General features: G+C 40.1%; 1 protein-coding gene across 8 annotated transcripts in view; it reads right to left on the reverse strand.

The window, feature by feature from the left end:
* The window catches only part of ASPH (aspartate beta-hydroxylase), a 222123-nt gene that overhangs the window by 114677 nt on the left and 93649 nt on the right, over nucleotides 1-13797 (reverse strand). For all 8 annotated transcript variants that reach the window (XM_063079431.1, XM_063079429.1, XM_063079426.1 and 5 more), the window contains one exon: nucleotides 10689-10730. In XM_063079431.1, coding sequence (XP_062935501.1) covers nucleotides 10689-10730 — 42 coding nt within the window. The remainder of the gene's footprint in view (nucleotides 1-10688; nucleotides 10731-13797) is intronic.

The following is a 13797-nucleotide window of genomic DNA, read 5'->3' on the forward strand; positions in this document are numbered from 1 at the left end:
GCATTTTATGACTGACTGCTGAAGACAATGATCTAAAGCATCTCCAACGGGCAGTGAAAAGACAGAATACCTGACTTACTGACTATGCAGTAATTATGGTCAAGGCAGTGACCACTTGGTGGAGCTCACGCGCATCAACAGAAAGGACCCCTAGAGACTATATGATTGCAACTACACAACAGGTGTCTTCACAGCCAAGTACTATACTTCTCACCTAATAAGATGAATGAAGTCTTTGAGAGAAGGACCACACTTCACATTTCCCAAGCTCCCAAGCCAAAGTCATCTGAATCAAGGCCATCCAGTGTTTTTGTGCATATTTTGTCATTTTAGAATAGAAAAATATATGAAAGCCAGAAGATATTGTTGGAACTGTTCAAAGTACTATTTCAGACCAGAGAACACCATTCTTTCATTCATGGACTCACTCATTTATTCCAACCACTATGTATCTCTAAGGCATCATACATGAAGTTAATAAGTAAAGAACCAACTGGGAGAATATTTTCTCAGTATCAAAAACCAAAGAGATTCATATCAATAATATACTCATAAGTGAAACCACTGAAATTAAGAAAAAGAAAAAAATAGTTCAACAGTTCAAGGAAAAATGGACAAAAGATGAGCAGGCAGTTCACAGTTAGGGAATCCAGAGAGACTTACAAATTAGAGGTGTTGCTTTTCTAGCGTTCAAATCACATTAGTATTAGTATTTCATTAAATCAATGAAATATCACTGAGACATTAAAACAACTACTTGAAGGCACTGGAAAATGACCAAAGACAGGCAGACACTCAAAAAGAGTCCATTCTCGAAAGATGGTTCAACATTGCATAGGAATAGTGAGTTTCTGGTTTTCTTGTATGGGGGTGCTCCCCAAATCACCCCACCTCAGTCAGCTAGTGGAAAACTGTGGCCTTCCTACTGAAGGAGGCAGATGACAGCATTTAGAGGGGCAGGACAAATAGAAATTTAAAAGGAAATTTTAGAAGCACAACAGCACAGAAGGGCTGAGATCCAACATCTGAGGATAGAGTCTGCCCAAATGCCTGGCTGACTGATAACTTTCCACCTTGCTAGGGAGCCTGGTGAAAAAGCAGGTAGAAACTTGAGGGGGATGGATTAGCTGTACATGACTGCAAAAACAACTTACCCTAAGACTTAGCAGTTTGCAACCACCATAAACATTTAGTATCTTACACTAGAGTTCCTTGCTACATGGACCTGGATGCTTGTACAGTTTCATGGCATGGCAGCTGGTTACCTCAGAGCTAGTGATCCAAAAGAGAGCAAGATAAAAACTGTAATATCTTTTATGACCTAGCCTTGGAAGTTACACTGTCACTATCCTATTGGTCACACAGGTCAACCCTATTCAACGGAGAGAGCACTACACTGAGGAATGAATACTAGGAGGCATGAATCACTGGGGGCCTTCTTAGAGGCTGACTGCTACAGGAATCTACCCCCTGAAAGAACTGCTTCATAAGTCTGTTATGTTTTGCCTCAGTGCATTTCCCAGTACACACACAGTTTGGGCAGCAGAAAACCGAAGTCCTACTGGCTTGAAGTGTGAGAGGGCAGAAAATGGGGCTGGCAAACTGGAAACATAGATGATGAATCCTAAAAGCAAGGGAAATCTCAGAAACAAGGCCCAAAATCTAATTATGAATTTTGACGAAATCTTTGGCAAACTAGTACACTCTGTAGGCACAAGGTACCTCCACCCTACCCCACAGAGGGCTAGACTTTTAAAACAGCAATTGTAACTCAAAAAGTTTGAGTAGAGATATTAGCTACTTTACCTAGCATTGGATACAGATTTTTCAGTTTGAGTCCAGGCAAGTTAATGGTTTACTAAAAACAACAATGATTCTCAGAAAGAGAAAACAAATTCTGGAGTTGATATAACATATTCTATACACAACCTGGTTTTCAGCCACAGATTACCAGACACGCAAAGAAACAGGAATTTCCTGCCCCACACCGAGGGAAAAAAAAATGTCACCAATAGCAACTGTCTCCCAGTGTGCCCAGCTATTGGGAGTAGAAGAAAAATACTTCAAAACAGTGACCGTAAATAAGTACAAAGAATTACAGAAAAACACGGTATTCATGAGTGAACAGGTATGGAATCTCAGTGAAATTAAAATTATAAAAAAGAAGCAACTGGAAATCTACAGTTGAAAAGAACAGTAGCTCAAATGAAAACTTTATTAGTGGCGCTCAACAGCAGACTTAAAATGGCAGAAGAAAGAATCACTGAATTTGAAGACAAAGCAATAGAAATCATGCAATGCAATAGGGAAAAAAATTGAAAAAAAAATGAACAAAGTTTCAGAGATATGTAGGACATCACTGAGCAGTCCAACCTACATGTAATTGGAGTCCCAGAAATAGGACAGTGAGAAAGAAGAAGAAAAATATATTTGAAGAAATAATGACTGAAAAATGCTCACCTCACCAGATTTGGGTGTAAGGATTAAATGAGAATCCATATGATAATACCTTGAAAAGTAGTAAATACATTGTAGACTCTTCAAGTTCATTCATACTTTGATTTTTTGGTTTATAAACTCTTGCTGCTTACGATTTACACTATTTGCATCTCATATTATCACTTGTCAGATAAAGAGGCAATTACAGGGAAAGGGATTAACCATATTTTTTCATACTACAACTATTCATTCAGCACTTAAAATGTTATGGTTAAGTGCCATTAGAAGGGTATGATGGTTAATTTTATGTGTCAACTTGGCTAGGCCATGGTATACAGATACTTGGTCAAGCATGTCTGGATGTTACTGTGAAGGTATTTTTGAGGTAAGATGAACATTTAAATCAGCAGATTTTGAGTAAAGCAGATTACTCTACATAATGTTGGTAGGCCTCATTCAATCAGATGAAGACCTTAAGAAAAGGACTGATCTCCACCTGTTCTGCCTCCAGGCTGCCTTTGGACTCTAGCTTCAAAATCAACCTTCCCTGTGTCTTCAGCTCGCCAGCCTACACATGCAGATCTTCGACTTGCCAGCCCCTACAATCATGTGAGCCAGTTCCTTGAAATAAATCTCTTTCTCTATTTATTTATATCTATTTATTTATATCTACATCTACATATACACACACACATATACCCTATTGGTTTTCTCTGAAGTACTCCCACAAGTGGGGATCAATCACGATTCCTACCCTTAAGAGGCTTTTCATCTAGAAATTAAGGGATATGTACTAAAAATCTGAAAGCACAGGGTGTTCTGGGAACACAAAAAAGAAGCACCTCTTCTGCTCTGGGGTACGTGATTGAAGTGTAGTCTGAGAAGGCCTCCTGGAAGAGGTAACATCTAAGCTCAATTCTAAGGAATAGGCATTCGCCAGATGAAAGGGAGATTGAGAGATAAGGAAGAGCATTTCAGACAGAGGAAAGCCATAAACAGGAGCTATATCCTGAGATGCTTTATGTGCTGTACTGTTTCGTTTTTATCCTCAGGGCAATGAAGAACAACTTTGTTCAAATATGTTGTATACAGGTGTAAGAATCACAGGATAAATTTCACAGGAGATTTTCTTTTTTTTAATCACAAGAAAACATCTGAACGAGACTTGATTATTTCCAATGTTTGTTCTATTTTTATTTCCCTTATGATCACAGAAAACTAAGAAACATCCATATGAGGTATTAGTTGTCCTAGGCTGATTTACTGGCTATAATACAGACATTTCAGCCTTTTCTTTAAGTTGCATTACAAATGTGATTTCTGTTAGTATAAATGTGACTTGTTTTCTAGTGCCATCTGGTGTTTTGTTAGGGGACTGATTATTACCCTTTAAAAGAATACAAAGAGTAACCAGGAAGTCTTGAAAAGCCTTTTGAAAGACTTTCTCAATATATACTGTTTAAGCATATCCTCAATTGTAATGAACAATATAATGGGATATTAAATATTAGTCTAAATCAAAGAAAATTTCAGAAAAAGTCCACGATATAAATGCAATTTTATTTAACACACACATAGACACGCAGGAGTGCACACAAATACAAATTCCTTTTTGCAGGCATGGGTATTCCATTGCTCCTCAAATTTCTCTAAAGGCTCACAAATCCTCAACTGATAACTGACATTGACATACACTAAATCAGTAATACTCTGCATACTTTTCCAGTGAATTTGTGAAAACACACATTTTTAAGAAGTTCAGAGTTGTCTTTGACTGCTTGCTTTCTCTCATACTCCATTATCCAACCCATTAGCAGACCCCACTGACTTTATGTCCAAATACATGCAGAATCTAAGCACCACTCACCACCTCTACACTACATCCTAATCCCGGTCATCACTACCTCTCACCTGAACTACTGCTATATCCCTGCTTCCAATCTTGCACCCCGACAGCCAGAATGAGCCTTTGAAAACATAGGCAGATCATCTCAGTCTTCTGCTCAGAATCTCCCCATGGCTTCTCATCTCACTGGAGATAATATACATATCCTTACTATGGCTTTCAGAGCCCTAAGTGATTTGGACCCTCAACCTCTCTGATCTCATCCACTCCTGCCCTCTCCCCTCACATACTCTTCACTAGCAGTCGCCTCCTTGCTAATCCTCAAATGTGTCAGGGATCTGAACATGAATACAGATATGCTCTTGTGCCCTGATGGTGGATGGTGGCACAGATCACTCCCTTGCCTCTTACAATCTCCGCTCAAATGTCACTGTCCAGGAGACCTATTCATTCAAAAGCATCTCCAGCCCATTGTTATTCTCTGTTCTCTTTTCCTGTTTTACCTTTCTTTTCATATCACTACCTATTACATTCTAATTTTTAAAAACCACATATCTGTCCCCTCCAACATATATACACTAAAACGTAAGTATCTGGGACTTTATTGAGAGCTGGGACTGGTGCCTAAAATTGCGTCTGGCACACAGTAAGTATTCAATATGTACTGAATAAATGAATTAAATTTGACATCTACTAAGGCATTTTTGCATTGCATTACTTTGTAGTTCACACTTGCATTTTGTGGCTGTGAAATATGGAACATGTGGAAGAAGATGACATCCAGTGGGGAGAAACTGATACGGCAATTTTATCTGAAATGTATAAATGATCTGATTAAATTTAAGAATCGAGCATCTTCCAAATGAAGGCCTATTTTGATATAAGCCTTGCTCCAAGCCTGTGACTCTGCCAAAATAAAACTAATTCTCTAAAAGAAGAAAAGGATCATACAGTTATTAATTCTAAGTAAAAACAATGTCTTCCCACTCTCATCAGTAGTTCATCCATACTCTTGAGGGGAGATAATACAGGTAGAAAATTTGTTATGCTAATAATACATCCCAGACAAATTTAAAACTGCCATAAAAAATATTCAGTTTCTTTTATTATGAAACTAAAGTCTGACTGTTGAAGCACGTTCAATACTTTTACTACATATTCCAAAAATGGAATGTTTCCTCTCCCCTCTTCTCTGTTAATAGCATCTTACGAATTTTTGACTCAAATAAATGGAGTTCCCAAAGCTGACAATTTGCTTCAACAGGATTTTCAATAAATCTGGGGTAACACTGACTATTACTTCTTTTAATTCTGACTATTCTTAAATTTCACCCTTTAGTTACAAACATCTTTTGGTTGGTACTGATCTAAATTGCCAACTTTAAGTGACCAGAGAGTGATAAACCTGGTAAGTAAAGCTGATGCACTGATTCCTGGTACAGGTTTGAGACGCAGCCCCCACTTCCCTGGAAAATCTCCTTTAGAGTCAGAGCCCCTGGAACTGAGACCTGTGCACAGAGTATTTATTGCAAGCAGTGTGGAGGGAGGCCTCGCTGCTAAGGTCAGAATAGGGCCTCTGGAGCAGGAGGGCAGCAAGGTGGGCTCACAATGATGCTGTGAGCAGCAGGGCTGGGACAGGGCTGGCAAGAGTTCCTTGTTTATCTGCAATAAACCAGACCCACATCCCGGCCTCTCCATCCCTGCCTGTGTAAGAATGTACTTGGTGGACCTCCCAGAAGCAATCCAGCCAATGTGTGAATGAGAAAGGGATCTGCCTGGCTCACAGAGATGTGCATGGGCTGAGTAAGGTGTCCCACTGTATGGAGACAATGCTGAGACTTCTGTCGTGGTCTGTCCCTGATTTTCTCTCATTGCATCTCATCTATTAGCTTGTTCAGGCTGATCCAGCTCGTCAGGCCCTTCTTTCCCACTCAGGATATTGGACAGACTGTTTCTCTGTCAGAGTGCTCTGGGTCTCTGCACAGCTGCCTGGATTGTGTCACTAACATCCTTGGAGATCTTCTTGGTTACTACCTTCTCTTCTCCTCCAGCACACTCTGCTGCTTTGTTTCCTTAGAACACTTAGCATGCTTTCAGTGCTCATGTGCAGTGCTGATCTCCCCACTGGGGTATGAGCTCCCTAAAGCAGGACCCAGGTCTGTCTTGCTCTCACCTGTGGCCACTTGTCAAGAACAGTGCCTGGCATGTAGCAGGTACACAGAGGTTTAAGATGAAGAAAACAGTGTTTTTTTGTGTGTGTGAATGATGGGAAGTTGATAGTTTTTAAAAATATATATTTTGACTTTTCAAGCTTTTTAGCATCAAACAGTACCCAAGTTCCTAAAATATGGTGGTCAAGTCTACCTTGGTAGCAAAGAGCAAAATACTGCATGCCCGAGGCTACGGACTACTGTTCCTTCTCAATACTGAATAGTCCTTGCTTCCTTAGCATTAGAACCCTAAATTTTAACCTCAACAAAATTCTGTCAACTACATGTAATTCTTCTACATAGCCTACTCTTTCTCCAATCTTCCTTCCTGTTACTGGATGTGGGTGTAATGGTTGGCACTTGCACAGCCCTTTTGGAACATGAGGTTATGGACTAAGGATGGCAGAACGGCAAGAGCAGAGCTGGGTTCATGAGCCACTAAACTGGCCCTACGTTATTTATGTGGGTAAGAACTAAACTCCTCTCTTTTCAAGCCACTGAAACTTGTGATTTAAAAATTATGGTTAGTTAAATTTAACTGTAATGGGAATATGGTGATTTGTAGGGTTGGCTTGAATCCGATATACAACTCCACTCTGAAGACATGCGGGAGGAGAGTAAAGATGGGGAGCTGTTTCGAGTACCAGGATTTTCCTTCAAAGTGTTCATTTCCCTAACCAATGTTGGACAGCAGGAGATGAATGAAGGACAAAGAGAGTTTGTTTTTCCCCCCTTCCCTGTTACACTCTGGAAGTTGGGATCATGAGGCATGAGATCTGAGTGAATGCGATGCTGAAGCGCGGCCTCGGTCTACTGCACAGTGGTCTCTGTGCCCTGGACCACACGATGAAATGCCCACAGATCCAAGGCAAACTGAGTGATATGGATCACATTAGTGATTTCTTTCGTAAGACAAAATTTATTCAATTAAAAAACCTGTCTTTTATTCTTAAATTATGTGTCATACTTTTGGGGCTAAAAATACTTTTGCTTTTGTAATTGATTTTGATCATAGATGTGGATTTGTTAAAAAGTCCTGTTTTAGCAAAATTTAAAAATTGACATACCTACGCTAGATCTCCAAATAAACTCATTTAATTGCTAATCAGAGCAACCTAAAGTCAGATATTTGGGTAATAACACTGATAGACTGAGATTTGGATAATAATAATAGCAGCAGATTGCATTTATTATTTACAGACATTATTTTTATTTTATCCTTCTTCTATGACATATACCCCGTGAGGCATAAGAGTCATTACCCCTATTTCTGGATGAAGAAATTGAAGGTTAACATGTTTTTCTTTTTTTTTTTTTCTGGACTGGTAAGGGGATCGCAACCCTCAGCACGGTGTTGTCCGCACCACACTCAGCCAGTGAGTGCACCGGCCATCCCTATATAGGATCCGAACCCGTGGCCTCAGCGCTACTAGCGCCGCACTCTCCTGAGTGAGCCGCAGGGCCGACCCAACATGTTTTTAAATAAAGATTTTCTTTTCCTTATTAGTTCTGTATTCCACATAGGGTGGGTACGATGATTCCTTGTGCCTGTTGAGTTTAAACACATTAATCGTTCTGGTTTCTTTAGGAATACGACAGAAGAGTCTCCTCAGCCCAGTATGACCCACTTAAGTTTGGTATCTCCCACAGACTTCCATACTAGGAGTTCCATGTGGGTTCTGGTTCCTGCTGCTACAGTTTTAGTTTTATGGAGCCTCTGATGTCTTTTGATATTAATCCTTTTTAGTTAAAAAATAATGGAAATCCATTTGCAAACATTTACTGACTGCCTCCTGGGAGCCAAGCACAGTTCTAGGCCCAGGGGATACAGCAGTGATCACAACAAATACAAATGTCTTCACAGAATCTTCATTCCACTGGGAGGGTCAGACAATAAACACTAAAGAATTAAACTACCATATATATCACATGGTGATAGTGCCATGAAGAAGATAAAGCAAAGAAATAGGATATGGGGTGTTATGGGTTATAATCTTAAATAAGACCAGGGTCAAGGAGGCTGAGTGAGAGGGTAACAGCTGAGCAGAGACTAAAGCGGCAAGCCATGTAGATTCTGGGGGAAGAACATTGAGCCTGCAGCAGGCAGCCAGTGCAAAGGCCCTGCATCCCATGTGTGCCTGGCATGGAAGCCAGTGCAGCTGGAGCAGAGGGAGCAAAGGAGAGAGTCATAGGACAGGAGGCTGCAGTGGACACCAGTAAAGAGGAAGAAGAGAGAACAGATTGTGTGAGGCTTTGAACCTCTGCAAAGGACTTTGTTTTTACTCTGAGGAAGACAGGAAAATGCTGGAGGGATCTGAGCAAACTGATTTGACTCAGGTTTTAAATGGGTCACTGTGACTAGTGCACTGAGAAAGATTATGGGGCCCAAAGGTGGAAGCAGAAAGACCACTTGGGCAGGTTACTGGAATAACCCAGGCAAGAGACGGTGGTGGCCTGGACCTGGGGGTAGTGGGTGAAGGAGGCAGGAAGCAGCTGGCTCCTCAATAAATTGTGAAGGAGGGCTGCTGGGTCTGTTATGGAGTAACAGCGAGGCATGAAAGAGAAGGCTAGTGGAGGAGAGCATTTGCAGAGGGGAAGATCATGAGCTCAGTTTTACAGCTGTTAAGTTTGAAGTGACCATTAGACATCCAATTGAGGTCATCAGGTAGACACCAGGTAGACAGCTGGACATACCAGCCTGGAGCTCAGGGAAGAGACGCAGGCTGCGGGCAAATATGGTAATCTTTAGCATAGAGATATTTAAAGCCATGAAATTAGATGAGATCATCAAGGGAGTATGTGTAGATAAAGTAACAGTAGAGAGTAGGAGAAAAACCAAGAGAAGGTGGTGTCCAGCAAGCCCAGTGAAGGGAGAGTATAAAGTAGAGGAAATGATCAGCTGTGTCAGGAGCTGCTGATATGCTCCTTCCAGCTTTGTTTCACTCTAGGCATTTATCACTACCTGTTAGAGCCATGTCATGAATATACTGGAAGACGGGGGAGGTAAGGCAGCAGAGAGTGAGCTAATCCCAGTCATCTATAAAACAAAGTCAACCAATAGTTTCCAATATTGAGGAGAAAATTACAGAATTAACAAGTTATTTAGAAATGCATAGGTTAAGTACTAAAATGAAACAGCTATAAGAAAGTTAGTGAGTGGGACTCAGGGACAGGGAGTAGCAGGGTAGAGAATTGCCATTTTTCATCCTAAGTCTTGACTTTTTAAACTATATCCTTGTATTAGTTTGACAAAAATTAAGAACAATTAGTCGGGAAAAAAAAATTGCATAAACTAAATGCCTAGTTCTCAACCTGTGGGCTGTGAAATTACAGCCAAAGGCCGGCAACTCCATGTGCTCACCAAGTATTATTTACACACTAAGTAAGGTCTTACATATCACATATACTACACTTTTTCAAATGCATTACTGCTTTCATCACTAAAAATTAAAGGCATTCCTGCAATTGTAATAATGTTTGGTCATTAAATATTGTATCATTCAACTAATAACTAAAAGTGTAACCACTATTCTATGATCACCGATGTGAGTTTTTAACATTAAAAATAGTTCCTCACTCTGAGTGAGTTTAGGAACCTCTATGAGAGTTGAACTACTGAGTTATTAAATAAACTTCTGGAAAGCAGAGATAATTTTTCCTGTATGGCTGTTTGTGTGACTTTCTTTCCAACAATTTGGAGTTCACTGAAAAAAGATAATATGTCCTAGTAATCTTTGGGTCCCAATATCTAGCACAATTATCAACATATTAACAATAAGTAATATTCAATTTTTCCCAAGAGTGTTCACTGGGCTAGACATTGCTTTAAGAACTTTACATATATTTTCTTTTAATTGTTATTGTAGAAACACAGCCTTCTGAAGGTGTAACTCTTATTATTCATATATTACAGAAGAGGAAACTGAGGCACAAAGGTTAAGCAATTCTCCCAAGGATACGCACATAGTGAACGGCCAAACTAGGATTAAAAGCCAGGCAATCTCTCTCTGAGCCTCAGCTCTTAATGTTTGTGTAGAACGTTAATAAATGTTTGTTTAAAAAATCATTGAAATAATAAACACAGTGGCAATTTAACTAGTGATATAAAATAAAATCATCATGTTATCATTTGTGGATGATGTGATGACTTTTTCCTGTGTATATTTTAAAGGCTGTTTATTCAACAATCTCACCTTTTTCTTTTTGTTCTGCATCATCTCTTTTCTTATTCACTTCTGAAAATTGAAGATAAGACACAATAAGTACTGTGCAAGTCACCATCCAATAACTCAAAATATAGGACTATATTTAAATGAATCCAGATAAATATAAGTTAAGAAAAATATTTCTGGGCATACAATTCAATTTTCCTAAACCCTGAATTCTTTACATATGAAATTCATTAGAAAATATCAAGATTTAGGCTCATGGGCATATACAGTCACTAAACAATGATTAGGTATCAGGCACCAGACTACATGTTCCTCACCTATAAGATAAGAGAGCTGAAGTGGGTGATGTCCACCAACTCCAAGCATCTCTATGGGTATAAGGGCAAAACAGGGTAGGGAGACGCCATCATCAAAACTTGTTTAATATTTTTGTCTCCTAAAACCACAAGACTGCTTAGCCATTGCAATAGCCATTGTGTGCTTTAAAGGAATGCAGCCTGACCCACTACATGATTAGTTTCACTACTCTCAGGACTTTGCACATACACAGATGATCCACTGGGGAGCCGGCACCGTAACCCAGATGTGCACCATTAGCTCACATGCTGAGCAGCCCATGAGCCTGCCCAAGTCAACCTCATACTAAGTTAGCCACAGTCAGTGTCACTCCCACAAATGGGGATACCGAGCATAGTGAAACCCACCAGTAGCCTGGACCCGTCAAAGAACATCCACCCCTCACATGGAAAACAACAGTATATGGCCTGAGTATGCGTTCATGACCTCATTTCTGCACCTGTAATTTCATATCAGGCCTACTGTTTAATGTAGATTAGGATCTAGTTAATTTTCAAGGTAGACCAGTTGATTTTAGTCCCGGTAGATACTTATCCAGTCTTAGGGTATTTCTAGGAACATGTGTGTACATGTATGTATTGGTGTGCAGATGAGACAGAATTTGGGAAATGGATAAAAAATGATAGACTGTCCATTCCCCACAGCAGGCAGGAGGGTATGGGTGTACTCACAGATGCAGTCAAGGGTACTTTGACACAGATCACTCAATTTACCAGTCTCAAATTTCCCACATTCATTCATATAAAGCATTTCAATTTGTGGAGGTGAAAAATAAATGAGGCAGGTTTTGATGCAGGGAAGGGTTATTTTTTAATAGGTCAAGTGTTTTCATTCCTTTGAGACCCTAGATAAGAGGAAAAAACTCTGAACTCTAGTGTGCGAGGATTAATGCTAAGCACGTTGCTTATGGATTCACCTGTCCTCTTGCCCTGTGGCGAAGGTCTATTCTCCCTCTTTGTGCAAAGGAAAACATTGAGGCTGAGAAATTAGAGTGCCCAAAGCTATCAATGCCAGCAGTTTACACGACTCCAAAGCATATGTTCTTTCCACTATATCACTCTGTACCTTTCTTAAAAGAAAAATGAAGAGACAGAGAAATGCAGGTCTTGACTTTTGCAAAGAGTAGGTTTTATAAAGTTGACTGCACATACTTCCTGGGCAGTGCTGCAAGAAGTACACAGGACATTGGGGGGGAGGGGGGAGAAGAGGCCTTGTAGATCTCTGCTGAATGTTCTAGAACTTCTGATCTTATTAACTATAACCTCCTTGTCATAAGGTTAGGTGGCTAAACTAGACCATTCAATACCATTCACTCAGGAAATATTAACTAAGCACCTAATATCTACCTGGCACTCTTGTAGACATCAGGGACACATAGAGCAATGAAGAAAAGCATCAAAAATCTCAGTCCTGAAGGAGCTCTCTTTCTAGTGGGATGAGCAGTACCTGCAGGAAGACCGCACCCCTATACATCCTCCACAATAGCTCAGGGCTATTGTGATTTGAAAAACCAAGCACAAAATGCAAGTCTCTAACCTAACTAGATAGAACAGGTGTGTGGTACTGATGAAGGTTAAGTTTTGGGCTCTCCACAGATCTTCCCACACTGGGGGGAAAATAAGGAAGGAGGAGTGGTTTGAATTGGTCACATCCAAACAGAAGTAGAAAGTGCTGATCCCAATGTGGAAGGGCTCTGGCCAGGTCTCCCCATGTCCTTTGGATTCACTTCCTTCCAGGAACATGGAAGGTGACTGTGGCTGGACATGCTCTCAGAGACAAGAGCCGCCATCTTTCTTCCTCCTTCCATGAAATACCTCGGGTGTGGATGGGGTGACCTGAGAAAGCCTCACCCAGACCACTCCAGGCACTGGGGTAAAAAATCTTATTCTTGTGTCCCCTTCTGTCTCTCACCACACGTCAACAAGCTGAGTTCTGAGACTCATGTTTGGATATGGAGAAAAAACAGAGTAGGCGTTTCAGCCTCTCTGGTTTTCAGTGCTTAAATGTAGCTTAGGTAAAGAAGTCATCTATGAGGTTCACCTTACCTCAGTAGCATTCTGCACAGCTAATAATAACATGTTACTTTGCTTTCCTTTATTCTCTGTACCTATACTTCTCTGACAGACCTCATATGGAACTCACTGTGCCAAAGAGGAAAACGACTTATTGAGTACTTACTGTATGCCTGGCACTGTTCTAAGCACTTAACGCAGATCATCCCATTTAACCTTCTCATGGAAATAAGCAGTGGTTATGATTTTACAGATAAGGAAACTAAGGCACAGAGAGGCTAAAGAATCTTGTCCAGGGTTACAGAACAAATAAGACCAATTTCAGAGGCCGCACTCCATAACAACACTACTTCAGTCACACTCTGTATATCCCAGTGATGGGCAGTCCATTAATTAAAAGGAACTCTATGCTCAGCCCACCACTGGAAATTACAAAAGTACAAGCTCACTTGTAATTCATATTTAGTGTTTAAATACTCACATACTAAAAAAAAAAAAAAAAAAAAAAAAGATGTTACACATTCTTTATCTGTACTAATGTTCATCTTTTCCTCCCTTTCAACATTATTTTATGAAAACAAGGAAAACCTTACTAAAAATAATAGGATCTTGACCTTTTAAAAACTGTCATGTGCAACCATTGGAAAAAATCACTTTTGTGAGTTTAGATATACTGTACGCTATTATGTTGCAGCTACTGTGCTAATTTTGCCTACTTAGCAGTTCTCGTACGACCCGACATACGTTCAAAGCTAATTTCC

This window comes from Cynocephalus volans, chromosome 15, assembly GCF_027409185.1.
Source record: "Cynocephalus volans isolate mCynVol1 chromosome 15, mCynVol1.pri, whole genome shotgun sequence".
NCBI classification, from domain to species: domain Eukaryota; kingdom Metazoa; phylum Chordata; class Mammalia; order Dermoptera; family Cynocephalidae; genus Cynocephalus; species Cynocephalus volans.